This window comes from Episyrphus balteatus, chromosome 4, assembly GCF_945859705.1.
Source record: "Episyrphus balteatus chromosome 4, idEpiBalt1.1, whole genome shotgun sequence".
Taxonomy (NCBI): domain Eukaryota; kingdom Metazoa; phylum Arthropoda; class Insecta; order Diptera; family Syrphidae; genus Episyrphus; species Episyrphus balteatus.
The window spans coordinates 26886794-26903506 of NC_079137.1; the positions used below are offsets into that span (position 1 = coordinate 26886794).

Below are 16713 nucleotides of genomic sequence, written 5' to 3' on the forward strand. Positions count from 1 at the left end.
AGTTGTTGCAGAGTTTCTCCTCTTTTCTGGACTCTTGTATTGAGTTGGACGCGGAAGACCTCCTGCATATGGCCATCTCCAAAGCGTTTTTCAATGACCTGGACAAGAGCGTTAAAGTTACCATTCTTTTCTGGTGGTAAAGTTTGTAACAACTCAGCAGCAGGACCTCTAAGAGCAAGCGTCAGCGCTATACATTTGTCTTCGTCATCCCAGCCATTTGTTGTGGCAGCTGCCTCAAACTGTTTCTTGTAGATCGACCAAGAACTTTGTCCATCAAATGTTGGTGGATGCATTTCCTTCTTCTTTGGGTACTCACCAGAACTTTCTCGGATCTTAATTTTCCGAACCTTGTCAAGTTCCTCAGTAATACTTTGCATTTTAACTTCCATTTTTTCAAATTTGTCATCTTCTTTCTCGAGTTTTTCTTCAACTTTCTCGAACTTTTCTTGAGATTGCTTTTCAACGCATTTGATGGAAGCATCAATAGCAACGAACTTGTTCTCGATCGCGTCAAGCTTACCTTGGATGATGTTTTTCTGTTCATCTAATTTTTCGAGAAGATTCTGTTGTTCACTCTTTTGCTCTGTTCGTTGTTGTTCTATTTGTTCAAGAAGATTTTTCTGTTCATCCTTCGTTCTTCTGGGTTAAATAATCCTGCAGACAAATAATGAGGTCATTTTTCGATCCAGCAGTAGGAAGACCTCGCTTAGTTAATTCCGCCTTAAGCTCAGTCAAACTTAACTGATTTAATGTTTTACCCATTTTAACTTTTTAAAATGCGAGCACTTTTACTTATTTCAAAATGTTTTACACTTTGTTTATTGTTAAAACACACGCGCACTTTTTATTTTATTCGCGAAATTATCTGATTCGCACAAATAAATAAGTTTTATTCCACTTTTCTGACACCAATGTAATGTTTTATTACGGGTTCACAATAAAACTTATTTAATTTCCACTTATATTTCCGTTCAAATAAGAACACACTTTATTTCAACTCAATTTACTTTTATTATTCGCTCAAACAAACACACTTTTAAATCACTTTATTTACTACTAACAATTCGCAACACTTTATTTCACTTTGTACTGTACTCTTTCACTTTCAAGATTAAACTGTGTCCGGTCGGTGTCTACGCTGCCCTTTTATACCGGAATTTCGAGATTCGAGAATGTCTTCGAAGGTTCTCGTCTTTGCTTCTCGAAACTTCCTTTCCAGGAGGGGGCGCTTCATACTTCCAGTCTAGTGGGATATTTTGGGATGTGTTCAGATGGTAGGTAGTTTCTTAATTATTAAAGGTCCGTTCACATTTCTACCTTTGCAGTAGTAGGTAGTGTGTTCAGACTTTTATCTTAAAAGTAGTTCAGTAATTCATCATTACAATACCATTAATTCTAATCAAATGGAATCAATTTTTTTAACGTTCAGAGCTCTGAACGGAACTCACAATAATGTCAATAATGGTCGCCAGAGGCGTACACACTATTGGGCCAAGCGGGGCGGTGCTCCGGGGCCCCAACGCTAGGGCCCTGACTGGAGACAATGCAGAGAAGGAAACTGTTATTATAAATAAAGTAGAAAAAATATTACCTCAGGGACCTCAAAAAATGCTACTAAAATAATCTAAGCGACCAACAAATAATACTTCTGGGGCCCCCAAAAAAAGAGAAAGGCGTATACATATCCTTTAAAAAAATGTCTATATCGAAATGGCCCCTTAAAATTAATATTGTCCCGGGGCCCCGGCAACTCAACGTACGCCTCTGATGGTCGCATTCTGATTTCTGAACACACAGAAACAGTTTTTTGAATGAAAACATTAAAAAAAACTTTGAAGCTTTGAACACTAGACAAAAAAGATTGAGTTTGAGAATTCAAGTTCTGTTATTATGCAAAAAAAGAAAAACGAGTAACAAAATGAACGATGTCGATGTTTTGCAGATTTAACGTCGATGTATCGGCGATGTATCGGCTTAAGAAACATCGATGTATACATCGATGTTTTTAACAAAAACATCGATGTATCGTTTGCATGCCTAGCTGCATTTTAAGACCATGACCATTAACATTAGTTGCGTCGTTCTTGTGTTATAAGCGTTTGAAGGTAGCCATATTGATTTTTTTTTTCGAATTTTTAAAAATCAAACGTGGACTCTCTTTTATTTTTATTTGTAACTTTTCGAAAAAAACTTTGGTAAATTTATGTATATATTTGTTTAACAATCTTATCATGATCCATTTAAGAATTTTTTCTGAAAAGTGCATTGCGTATATACCGAAATATTCACATTTCAATGCAACCATGTCAAACAAATTTTTGATTATTTTTTTCTATGAGAGCTTTTTTCAAACCTCATTTGCTCCACTTTTTTAGTAGGTGAACGCAGCGTTACCGCTAAGCGACTTTAGTCGCTATTAGCGACCTTTTCGAAGCCTTAGCGACCAAGCGACGACTTTTTATTCAAAGCGATCTTTTCACCAATTTCATTATAGCGACTTTTTTTCTAAAAATTTTATTTCTTTTTTACCTCTCAACATTTAGAGCTTCAATTTCTTTTTTCGTTCTGAAAGTATTCTGAGCTTGTTCAAAGCGCGATCCATGGACTCAGAATAAGTTATTTTATTCTGAGTCCATCGATCGCGCTCTGAGCAGACCGAGTTCAATGCTGAACAAGCATTTAGCAATAGAAATTGAAAAAAATTTCAAACAAATAAAATAATGTTGCAAGAGTGCAGTAGTCGATCTAGAATTTTATTTTAATTTAAAAAAATTGATTTAATGGCGTGAGAAGATAAAAAAGATTGATATTTTTTGCTTTTTTTGATGAAAACTGATTGGGTTCAAAAAATTCTAGCTCTTTTTGTAGATGTCGTACAAACATGGTCTATATTAATATTTTGAGCTGAAATAATAGGCTTTCAGATGGTATAAAATTTATTATAAATTGTCATTTAAAAAAATGGACTTCAAGGTAATTGAAAAAAAATGATTGGGTTCAAAAAATTCTAGCTCTTTTTGTAGATATCGTGCAGACATGGTTGATATGAATATTTACAGCGGAAACAATAAAATTTATGTAACAAAAATGAATTTTTTACCTTTTACGCATTGTAAAAATCTAAGTATGGCTTTATTCTTTAGAAAAAATATTAAACTTTTTAATTGCGTAATTTTTTTTTCATATACAAAAATTGGTATAATGAGAAAAGAAAAAAAGATATTTGATTTAGCTTTTTCTTGTAAATTATGATAGGATTCAAAAAGTTATTCCGTTTTTGCACAAATCATACAGTTATACATATATATGTTAGGTCTTAATCTTTAGTTTAAGTACTTTACTATACAATTTATTATATCTTATAATTTTTTTTGCAAGAAAGTTGGCAAATAAATAATTATTAGATAATTTTTTTAACAAAAGCACACGACCTGTTTACTTATGACGATATCACGTAAAATGATTGTCCGTAAACCGGCTTTACAGACAACCACTTTTTAGTTTTTAATTTTGGTAATTTTTTTTGTTAATAAAAACTTTGTTTCAAGACAACTTGTGTTTGTTTTTCTATGTAAAAACATATGAAAACGGTTAAGCGACCTTTTTTTTCATATAGCGACTTTTTCGACAAAAAAGCGACTTTTTTTCAATTTTTTAGATTAGAGACCTTTTTTTTCTGAAAGCGACTTTTTTAGCGACCTTTCAAAAATTTTCAACGGTAACGCTGGGTGAACGCACCCACTCTAACTCCGAAGTCTGATGCTCATCAGTAATCGAACAGACCTAACACAAAAGACGTTTATTTCTTGGTTTTGTTGGTTTGGTGATTTTAATTTTTTATTAAAATGTGGAATATTACTGAATTAAATAAATGAAATATTTTTGTACTCATCAAACAAATGTTGGATGTCCTTTATTCGAACAAAAAGAATAAAATTGTTAGTAATTTGTCAAAAATTAATTCTAAATGGTGAACAAATGGCGTAGCTTTTTAATCGTCTACACAAAAAATCAATACTCTTCAATTTTCGTACAGTGCTTCTGTGGTTTGCCCTTTTTTCAAAGTTATTTTATGTTCTATTTAGTCAAACAAATTAATTTAAATTGAACATGTATCATAATGTGTTGTTAATTTGTTGTTTTTAAATATCATATTTAAAGATTTAAGAGAAAGGATACCAATCCAATTATTCAACTGAGTGCATTTCCATTAGATATTCCGGTACCAAGAAACTTGAAAAAGATTCATTATTTTTTTATTGGGCAACGTTTGCTTTTAACTAGTTCGACGCGCGCAACGAATTTTTTTTTTATCATAATTTACTGAACTAGTGCACAGGTGGTAAGAGAAAATTCTCGACAATAGTTAAAACATGGCGTCACCTGGATCAGATTCATCGTCGTCGTTGACAACGCTCGATTCAACAATTCCAGACATTAAGACTTCACCTAAATCCCAAATTGTAGCGGCGTCTTGCTCGTTGCGCAAAGAACATACATCATCATTGGTTTTTGATAACGAAACTTCAGTTTTTCGCAGCTTAACTTCTCCTAATAATCATCATCAAATGGATACAACTACACCATCACCTCCTAACGTTGGTTTTGATATACCTCAGTGGAAGAAGGATTTGATTCAACGCAGAAAGATTAACATTGCTAAAACTATTGCAGCTGCAAGTGGAAGTTGTTCCAAAGAAGGTAATTTATTAAAATTAAAATAAAATACCTACTTAATGAGTAGAAAAAAAAAAAAAAGATTTTTCGTATATGCAATGCAAACCCATTTGATAGAGAAACCTTACAAATTCCATTTAAATACAAACAGAATTAAGACAACAAAAAAATATGTTATGCGTTGTGTCGTCTTGTTTTTCATTGTATTTTTTGTTATCTTATGAAGAACACAGAACACACATTGAATCATGCATTATATAAATGAAAAGCTTGAACGACTAATTAAAAAAATATATATTTTTTTTTTTTCAATAGAGAACAACCAAATAATTCATAATTAACTCAATCGCAAAACTATGTTGAAAATAATATTGAATAAGGGTCAAAATCATGGAGGTGGGAAATTTTGATGACCGAATTCTTAAAAAAATCAACTTTGTTTTATGATACAAATTTCATGCTCAAATGTTCGCTATAGCCATAATTTGTCGGCTCATGAACGGGCAGAGCACAAAAATGTATATTTTTCAATTTACCGCAAAACCCCAAAAATTAGTACAAGAAAAACTTTCCTCGAAATGGTGGTGATCTCTTCAAAACTACTTTAGGGGTCTAGGAATAGTATCAATGTGAATGATGTATTATGATACTAAGATAGTAGGTCTTAAATAAATCAAATATAACTTTATTTCTTGGGGCAGAGACCGATTTCTACAATAAAAATGCTTTTATGCACCTCCGAAACACTTAGGCCATAAGTAATTTTTTTGTAATTGTTTTGATAAAATTGTTTATTACAGCCATACCCGTAGGGTCGAATTACGGCATACGTTCGTTAACGAATAGTTGCTATGTGTCCCTATCGTTTTCTAAAAATTAAATAGAGACAGAAATAATCAAAACGTTAACGTATGATCGTAATCGTGTGTCGTAATTACACCAGAGTAAAAATACCCAAAAAATGCAAAATTATGAGTGTAAGACTACATTATTTATTCAGATTCTAAGAGCGTTCCCGGAAATGACGTTTTGACCTTAATTTATTTTTATTTTTTATGTAACAAAGTAAAACGAAATATTTTTGAGATTATATTGTAGTGGCCTCGATTGATGGATCATAATATCACCAACAAATTCAAATTTCAATCTAGCTATACCCCAAAACAAGCGTTCCCGGAATGACGGTTAATTGATGTACGGTACTTAAAAATGAAACTAAAACCAGTTTCTAACATACATTTTATATATTTATCCATAAAAAAAGTGTGGAGTAATAAATCTATATAAAATTAACTTTAAAAAAAACTGGTTGCAGCACCCTTTTGTACGTTAGATGATAAAAATATTGATACATTAATAAATTTTGGGTCTTGGGACAACTTTTATCAGTGTATAAAAAATAACAAAACTTAATTTTTTTGTAAGAGATGTACCAATTAATAAAGAGAAGATATTGTGTTGAGTGTTTTACGCATTATTTGTTAAGCTTGTCAAAAACAACCACCTCGGAAAATTTCAGATTGTTAACATGTGTACATACATGGGTAAATTAAATATTGGATGGGATAAACTTAGAACTAGTAGAGCACAAGCCAGCATACTCTACATGGGATTACAGGCCTTTAACTATCTTCCAATCAACATTAGAAATATCAACAATTTGAATCAATTTAAAAATCAAATATTTATATATGCCAAAACTTATATTAATTAAAATTTATAGGTCAATTATTTTGAATGTAACATAAATATCAAATGTAAATTATCATTAAATATAAATGGCCACTGAGCCAAATAAGTTCAAAGTTCAAAAAAAAAAAAAAATACGTAGTTTCTGAGATACAGGAGTTGAAAAATCATAAAAACCTTAATTGACTGACCGATTTAACCACAGATGATTAAAATATCTAGTAGTATCTTAAAATTAAGTGTTATTGAAGAGTTTGTAGTCTATACAAAGGAACAAATTTGAACTTAAAAACTTTCTGTTCAGGATCCGTAGTACTTACCATCTCCTTTTGAAATATAAAGTAGTGTTGTTCATACCTAATATACCTACAAAGTTTTAAGCACTCAATTACCGTAAAACCGGGTGACTTTGGCACGTTTTCAAATTCAAATGTGAATAACTTCTGCAATTATTTTTTTTTTAAATAAAGATTTCAACCAATTTACCTACTTCGCTCATTCTTTAGGTATGATTAATCTTGAATAAATCTGTCCGACAGTTCTATAGATAAATGCCAAAATATGGGTGGCCAAAGTCACCCTCCATTCCGGGTGACTTTGGCCGGTAGGACGTTTGCTATATTTCCAATTCAACTACAAGTAGCACGTCAGTCTAATCCAGCCCAAATGAAAGAGCAGATTTTTTAAAACATGTGGGTATTGTTTTTATTTTGGTACACAGAATTGTCGGTTTTTATTTGATTAAAAAAAAAAAAAACAAAACCTTAAAATTAGCATAAATTTTGATATCCTTCAAAGGATATGGATAGCGGTCAACCGTTGGAACAGGAAGTTTCTTCTCCAGATCACTTTTGGTGACTTGTGCAACGTCTTTTTTCTCTGGGTATATGAAGCTGAGCCCAGCACCTCTTCGCAGGAATGACACTGTAACCTCATCGTTCAACAGATGCAGCCGACGTAAAATGTTATTTTTTTCTTCACTGTCTTGGCTTCCGGATGTGACTTATTTTTGAGTAGCCGGACTGATCCGTGGACATTTCTTCAGTGGCATCATCGGGTGCATCTACATTGGGAGAATGTGTTAAAACGCTCGACGATAATGTGAAGTCCGCCATAGTGACACTAGCACCTGGTTCAGTGTTAACTTTTTTCTTTCTTGGCTTCCTGGTTGAGGTATCCGGGGTCCGAAGGCTCTTCATATAGTCCAATACTGAATCGCTAATGTTCATCATGTTGCTGGAAGTATTATCTGTTCTTGATTCAGTTTTGTCGAGGTTACTTAAAACTTGTTGCCTATCGCATGGATAAATTCCAATTGCCCGGAAGCCAGATGTCATATTTTCCCTTGCCTTGTCGTTCTCATGTAAGCTGTCCCAGACTTTTTTTTGAAGCCTAGGAAACACATCTTTCGGCACTGTTTTGTTTTTCCAGTTTGCCATCTTATACGCTGTTAAGGTTTTTCTCCATAATAATTTTAAGAGGTCGAAAGAAGGCTACGTCTAGTGGTTGAGCTGCCAAATTTTGATATGTATGATCTGATAACATTTTAATTATATTGCCAAATATCAGTTTTGTCAATATATACCAATATATAAAAACAAAGTCTAGTGCAAAAATTAAGAGGGTGACTTTGGCCACCCGGCCAAAGTCACCCTACCATATGGCATTTTTTATAAAAAAATTAAAATTAATTTTTATGAAATAGTTACAAGGGTAGAATGAAAGTAATTCAACTTGCAAAACAATACACATAGCGGAGTTAAAGTCATTTTGCAATCCTATTTCTGCAACATGTTCAAAGCATCCAACATTTTCAGGTAATTTTTTTTTTAGCATTTTTAAGAAAACAAAATTTTAGTATAAATGAATATCTAATTTTAATTAAATAAAGCTAGTATGATCACTTTTTAATTCATCAAATTATACGAATTTACAAAGAAACTTGAAAAAAATCAGACAAGTCCTTCATATATTAACAATTTTTTAAAAAAGTGTCCATGTCAAAGTCAAAGTCACCCGCCAGGCCAAAATCACCCGGTTCTACCGGTACTTATTTTGTAAGAAACAATAATTGTATGGATCAGAATCAATACCCATTATATCCCAAATTATATTTTATGCCTAAGATACCAGATCAAAAAGTGTGTGAAAAATAGCAAAACCGATACATTTTTTGGTTTACTAAATTTATTTTTCTCCATTTACTCGAAATCTCTGAAAGAGGATAAAATGAGTTTTGATTCTGATCCACACAGTTATAAATGTACAAACTTAGGTAGTTTTAAGTTTCAAATTAGATAGAAGATAATTGAAAAATTGGTACAACCCATAGTACACATAAAAAGGTAATATCCACATTACACATAATAAGGTAATATCCACAGTACACATAATAAGGTAACATCTTCCGAACGTTGTCAAAGTTTGTTTGTCAAAAATGGGCACCAATCTTTTAGGTCAGCCTTTAATTTTTATATTTCAATCGCAGGAAATTTGTTTTTGTTTTAATTTATAAAATGTCTTTTGAAAAAAATATAAATTGAAAAATAACAAATTTTCTTCGTGTTTCTTCTCGGAAAATGGTCAATAATTGCTAAAATATTAGTGGTGTGCGTGGTACAACCCTTTAAAAACATAATATTGTGTCTTCTTTTATTTCTAAAAAATGGTAGATAAGTGAAAATTATTATAAATTCTTATAGTCTAAGAGCCCACAAAAAATTTTGAGAATAGAGTGATAACCAAAATGTGAGTATGCAGTTTTATAGCCTTATGAAATTCGGTCATATCCACTTTATAAAAATTTGGAACTTTCTTCAGAGTCACATTAAAAATCGCATGCCTTTATTTCCATATCATTCGACAATTATTCTATTTTTATGAAAAAACAAAGAATGCCATCCTAGGGCATTTATGATATAACATACCGTTGGGTTAAATCAGAACATTCGCTTCCTAATTCACGAGATCTTATAATATGTAGGTTAATTTATAATTTTGTTTTCAGGTACATTCCATATTTGTGCGTTGAACAGAAAATATAAATTATAACCTTAAGCCTGGTATGCAGATCGAGATAAATTTTAGCATATTTCTAATTTTAATTGTTCAAAACAAACTCATAATAAAATACATTTTACCTCCATACAAACTGTCGAAAAAATTAAGCCGAGCTAAAATTTATCTGAGCATCTTATCGATAATTTTTATGGGACCTAACATTTAACTCGGATCTGTGTACCAGGCTTTAAGCTTAAAATTATTAAAAATGTCGAGGGCCACAAAGTTACTCGTTGTGGGCCGCAAGTTGAAAATGCATGGTGTAGGTATTCAAAACTTCCTGATTTTTTACATTATATGTATATTAATTGGGGACGCCCCCTAGATTGGTTCCAAATCAGGAAAAAAAGATGCCCTAATTCATTCAAATTTTTATTCCTAACCCTTACTGACCCTATTTCATTAAGAAGTTTTTGTTTTGTTTTGTTTTTTTTTTTTTTTTTTTTTCAATTTTTCCATATTTCATCATTTGCTTTTAAAGGAAAAAAAATTACAGTCTAGAGCCTCTTCAAAAAACCAGTGGCGCCCACTTTACTTTTATACTTTCATACGGTATCATAATAATACTATCATACCTATTATACGTTTGAATGATCAAACATCCGCCATTTACCCAACACTGGACACAGATTATCGCCCCTGCTCTAGTAACAACCAGTACAAACTTCTTATCAAAATAGGGCCAGGAAGGGTTATAGGTCGTTTCAAATCAAAAGTCCTATGGAAAATTGAGCAAAAAATAAAAAACTCATTCGCTTACTGGAAGGAAGCATTTATGAGGCAGCTGAACTTTTTCTTAAATTACGATAAAATAATGAAGAACAGTTCTTGATATCCCTATTTTAATTAATTGATCCGTCTGTGAGATTCACTGGGTTAGCCTCAGAAAGCGGAGGCAAGTCTCCCGGGCTTGCATCACTCCATATCCGCGGACAATACAAAAAAAACATACAATTATTTAATTATTTATCATTTGAATGCAGTTGGGATAACTTTGCCGAAGATATTGTTATAGGACTAGGTGAAGATGGACCAGAAATGTCCAGTTTATATGATAGCAATTCATAACTTAAAATTCTATTCACATCTTTTCATTTGTATGATTGGGCAGTAAATATCTTATTTTTATTTTTCAATTATTTTGGAGTCGTCACCATAGAAATCATTAATAAACAAATTCAGATTTTTCGTTTGTTTATTTTTTTCTCTAGCATTTCTTTCATTCAAACAAGCATGATTTGTTGTTATTTTTGAGTTAATTTGCCATTAAATATTTTTTTAGGTTTCGATGGCTTAATTGAAAGATAATAATGCCTAGTTACTGGATTATTACAAAAAGTTAGTCAAATATCATACCTTTAATTTTTGTTTATCGAAAAAGGGACTGAAATTCACATTTTTTTCTTTTTTTTTTTGGAAAAAAAAAATTTTTTAAATTTATGTATTATTAATTTTGAAAAAAAAAATATATATTTTTTGGAATTGATTTAGGGGGTTTAGCACTCAATTTTCGCAAAAAAAAGTAAAATAAGTACCACCCTAATGCATATGTGTAATATTCTGTGTCATCCAAAAATAAAATAAACAAAACTCCTTAATCTTGTGAGAAATTGCGTTGGGTATAGGTACAACACCTATACCCAACGCCTATATCTTCGCTGTTCTGATGACCAGATTGTTCGTGTGACCAGTGTTGTTGTGACCAGTTTCTATGAAACAAAAATTGAGTTTTTCTTAATAATTTTAAACTTTTTAAACTTAATTTTCAATCCCTTAAAATAAAACTTTAATAAAAAAAAACCCAACCATAGCATATAAATGCATTTTAATAAGTTCCACTGCACATTTATTTTTAATTTAAATCGCAAATTGAAAAAAGACTATACTTCACTGTATTTTTTCTTTTTTTCGAATAATAGGAACACAGTTGACTTAAAAAGCATAAGAGATAACTTTATGATTTTCCAAGAAAAGGCAGGGATACCACCCACACTACCAATTTTATGTAACAATTACACATAAAACACATTTTTTCCAATGCCAATTTGGAAAAGAAAGTTCATTTGTTCTTCAATTGCCTGCAGTTTTATTTTTAACTGCGGTCGTACTGCAAATGCTCAAATAATCAAAAATCAAGCCTCAAAAATCAATCAATCAAGGATTTTGTATTGAAATTAAATTCACTATTTATTTATTCTTAGTCTATTTAACTGAAAAGTTAATATTTCCCCCAAAATGGGGAAAAATAAAAGCTCTATTATACCACTTAAAAGACAAATTGTATAGGAATAAATGAATGCATATTCAAGTCAAAACCACTAACACTTTAAATAGTACCTATCCGAAATATAAGGGTTAATTAAGTACCTTTGATGGTTACCGCGAAAAAAACCGTGCAAGACCACAGCTGCTGAACATAGAAAAACTACTTAGCTTCCCAGAAAACATATTTTTATGCCTGGGTTTTTAGAATTTGGTTGTTTCGAGTGACGAATTTAAATTCAAAGCCAGGATAATAGAAACATGTATATCACTCCGACACAAAATGATTAAGCACGGTGGTTCATCAGATATAGTTTAAGGATGCTTCCCTCGTCTGGAGTTGGTCCTATTGCGGAAAATGGGAAAATAACCGGTAAAATATATAATATTTTGAACACTCATTTAAAGTGAGAAAATCTATTGGGTAATATAATAAGTGCGGTTGCTGCTAGAAACAGCAGTAACGCATTCTCAACGTGCAGCCCTATCTGGGGCAATTTCGATGTAGGTAAGTTACAAGATTGCTTGGTTATATGTCCAATCGGGTTGATAAAATAGTCCGGTCAAATTGGACTAAAAAAGGAGGTGAGGTTACAATATTGGAATTATTTAAAATACCATTGGAAATCCTTATTAATACGATTTTGCTTACAGTAGCATTGTTGGAAACACCATCATAAATGATATCTAAAAAGTCCTCATCGATCCGAGACCTGGAAAAAAAATTTACTTGAGATCAAAGGTCACAAAAAAGGGTTTTCACGATTTTCAGCAAAACTTTAAGTCTTATCAAAAAATTTTCGACGTAAAAATTGTAGACTAGATTATTATCTATAAAAAGTGTCATTACTTTTTTTTTCTAAGACTCACCGTTTTTGAGATATAACGATTCGAAAAAGGTGAAGTTGAGTTGTAATCGTTTCGTCAACTTTTTGAATCGGTATATGTACCTCAAAAACGGTAACTTCCTTATAACTCTAGGTATGATAAAAACTATTACCACCTAGGTTCCTTTAGATTTATTTTTCACCACAGGAGTTTAAAATTTTTCATAACAGACTATTTTTTACATTTTGCAACGAAAAATAGATTTCAATGTTTTTTAAGCAAAAGGTGCAATATCTATGAAATTTGTATACTGTTAATGTACTCAGCCAATTATTGTAGAAAATTATAAAAACAAGAAAAAAAGAAAATTAATTAATTCGTGGTTGTAGTGAACGAAAACATAAGATGATAAAATTTAAAATACACTGAACGAAAAAAATCCAATATTTTATGAACTGGCTGCGATAGAACTTTTTTCTATCTGTTTTTAGAACAGTCATAAGTGCAGCTATCAGCCGTTTTAAGGTTGTCCATTCTCTACCGGACACCCTGTATATATTCAGACCTATTCTAAACGAAAATTCTCAGGGAAATGTTCTCGGGAGAAAGGCTCCCAATCGAAAAAATGGAGAAAATTCCCATTTTTTTTTGCTTTCCACATATTCTTAACCATTGAAGAACGAAATTTAAGCTAAAAGATAATGAAATTTCAGGAACTTTTCAATTAGGAGTTTTTTTCAGAATAGGCCTGATTATGACGATTACAATCCAACTTCAACTTTTTGAATCGTTATATATATCTAAAAAATGGTGGGTCTTAGGAAAAAAGTGTTTATTGATAATAATCTGGTCTACAATTTTTGCATTGAAAATTTTTTTAGTAAGTTTTGCTGAAATTTGTGAAAAACCCGTTTTTGTGACCTTTGACCACAAGTAAATTTTTTTTCAGGTTTCGGATCAATGAGGACTTTTTCGATATCATTTATGATGGTGCTTCCAACAATCCTACTTATTTTCAGCTTGCTGGGAATTTATGTTACCTCGGATGTCTAAATTGACCGGACTTAAATCTCAATAGTTATGTGTATAATTTAATGAATGAGTAATAAGTAAACAAGTTTGAAGTTACCAACTCATTCATTTACACTGTGGCTCCTTAAGCACAGACAAACAGGTAAAATTGTGGGACAAATTTTTCTCGCATTCTTTACAATACCATGTTTGGTTGTTATCTTAAGTTTGATTTTTTAGAAATGTATTGTTTTGGCGAAGTACCTTTATCGCAAATAAAAAAGCTCTCAAGATAAATAAACATTATATTTTATTATGAGTCAACTAGAAAGAGAAGCTTGTCTATTGAAGCTTTAAATAGTCAACGATATTTCGATTAAAAAAATGTATCGGATGCCTTTCTGGACTTCTTTTTAAAACTCATCTGGAAAAGAAGTTGTTGTCCATATTTCTTCTTGTTTTTTATAGATATATATTATAGCCAGGCTTTTTTGGTCAGTTTGTTTTTAAATACAAAAAAATAAATAAATAAATCTTAATTTCATATTTTTCCTAACGTTAGTATTTTGCAGTACTGTTGTAAATTGACTTTTATGAACTCGAGGAAAGTTTAAAAAAGTGGGTTTCAAAATACCGTTTGTCGTTTTGTGTTTGAAAAACGGCTTAACTGATTTGCTTAAAATTAGTTAGGTATGTAAATTCCCGTTTATTTTTGTTATTATGTATCTCATTTTTAAACGATACCTATGTATGTACATCATTTATACAACATTTTTTAATTATTCAGATTTTCTCGAAAACGCCTCTATTTCGATTGAACGTGGTAGTATGATGCATTTTAGTGCATAACTACGCTAAAATAAATGGTCAGGTGGTTAGCGACTATCGATCCAGAAAATCGAAGAAATACAGTCAGTGCCTCTGCGCGCAAGATTATGCCTTTTTTTCAACGTTTTGACTGGAGTATGACAAATAAATAGAAAGAAAGGTAGGCCTAAAAACTCCTGGTACAAGCAAATGCAAAACCACCAGCATTCAGTTGGCCTTAGAAATGGAACAATACAAAACCGGGAGGTTTGCCGCCGATTTCTGAGGTCAACCCGGCGAACCCCACAGGCGGATCACTAGTGTGAAGCAGTTACGTGGGATAGTTATGATCCCCTCGACATCGAGATCATAACAGCGCCGAGAAAAAGGAAGAAGAAGAAGAATGACCCATTAAGACTTAAATTATCTTATAGCAAGTGAAGCTTAAAAATTTGATTAAGATGAGCTACAGACCATTAATGTGTTTATGACAATATAAAAGTAAATGTCAAGGCGCAAGAACAAAATAAAAATATAAAAAATTATTAATTTAAAAAAAATAAACAATTATAACAATAATTTTAAAAAATATTATATCTACTTCTTATAAATACATACATTTTAGGTTTCTTAGACCCATTTCCTGAAACGAAACTTAAATATTTAAGTAGAACATAAAATCTTATTCCCTACTTTTTCCTCCACATAAGGTTTTATGTTGTATCTAAACTTTAATAAAAATAGGTTAAAAACTGTCTTAAAAACCAGTGTACCACGCTCATAAATGTTTGTGTTTATTTTTATGTCTTTTTTGTTGCTCAATTAATTATTTTGTTTGTATTTCTTTAATGTATGTTTCATTTAATATTGAATTCAATGTTTTTTTCTTAGTGTACGTTTTTTGTAGTTATTATTTGCTTACTAACTACTAAAACTGCACTAAGTGATGAGCCGGATAACACAGTTTTGTGTTGGCAAATAGTCGCAAGACGGTGCTTGCTATAAGCGCTCTTCGGCTATGAACTGATAGTGTAAAAAAAAAGTTTCGTTTCAGCAAACAGCTCTTAAAGAAAGAAATGCTCAGAATGAAAAAAAATTATTATAATTTAATGAATGGAATGGCTCAGTCGCGCGGGTCATATTCGTCGATTATGACCTGGTAGTGAATTTCATAGAAGAATATAGCTAACTTAGAATTGTCGCTGAAATGTTAAGCTTTTAAATCGTGGATGAATGAGTTGATGAGATCTGGTAGAGAATGCAAAGGGTAGTATACGAAGCCATATATCGACGGTTAAACTTCATAACCTCGTAAATCGAAAAATTCGAAAAAAATATTATTAATGCAAACAATTCAGAAAATTCAGAGCTATCTTTTGCTATATTCAGTTCAACAATGTTGTTTTGAACATTTTTCAGGAATGACGAAATTCAAAAGCTCGTATTGATATATCCCATACAAAAACAAGAAACACAACATATTGTTTTTTGATTTCTGAAAAACTTGCAAAAACGACTTACGAGGTTATGAAGTTTAACCGTCGATATGGCTTTTAAGCAAAATGTTCTAAAACGTCAGACTGTACAGTTTGAAGACATCGACATTTGTTCTTCTCTTAGAAAGCATCAATGGGAACTGTGAAGTCATTTTTTTTAATAAAAAAAAAAAAAACAATTTAACAATAATCTTTAAATAAACAGCAACAATTTAGCTAAAAAAATCAACAGAAAATTAATTTAACTCGAACAATCGTCTTAGATTGAACACATTACGCACGGTATTATTGAATGCAACATTAGTTTTTCTTTCGTAGATGCATTGCAATTTCTAAAAAATTTCACAGCCTTAAGAAAGAATAGAAGTATGAGTATTTTTGCCAGTAATAATTCGCCAGTAACTCAAGCTCTGAAAAGTGATAATAAGAAATTTTTGGTTTTTTTCAAAAAAAAAAAAAAAATAAGAAGAAAATGGCAGTTATTTCCAAAAATTTTAATGAATGCTTGGTATTTCATCTTCTAGCGCATATGACAACTTAGAGTCGTCTCTTCTTTCCACGAATTAAATATTTCTACAGCTCTTCTTTCATAGTAGATTCCGTTCCTCAAAAGTATCCCCTCAACAAAACCCAGGCATGTCCTATAAAATTGATGGTTCAAATTCGACAATTAACCTTGCACCTCAGTCACCGCCCTAGACGATGACCATGGGCATGGGTTAAAAAAAAAAAACAAAATTTGTGTAAGATTTATTTTTAACTGATTTTTAACTTTCTCCTCAATTAACCCCTTATTACCTGACACGTAATGGAAAAAGCTCTCAAATTTGCACAAATTATTCTCTTAAGATTTGCAAACATTTATTTACACAAATGTTTCATA

At 31.5% G+C, this 16713-nt stretch overlaps 1 protein-coding gene across 3 annotated transcripts in view; it reads left to right on the forward strand.

Annotated features, from left to right (window-relative positions):
- Positions 1-3784: 3784 nt before the first annotated feature.
- The window catches only part of LOC129920110 (probable serine/threonine-protein kinase nek3), a 52552-nt gene continuing 39623 nt past the window's right edge, over positions 3785-16713 (forward strand). The window contains exon 1 of one of the 3 annotated variants that reach the window (XM_056001308.1): positions 3785-4701. In XM_056001308.1, coding sequence (XP_055857283.1) covers positions 4374-4701 — 328 coding nt within the window. In that variant the 5' untranslated portion in view covers positions 3785-4373. The remainder of the gene's footprint in view (positions 4702-16713) is intronic. The other 2 variants (XR_008773191.1, XM_056001307.1) reach the window with 2 other exon arrangements.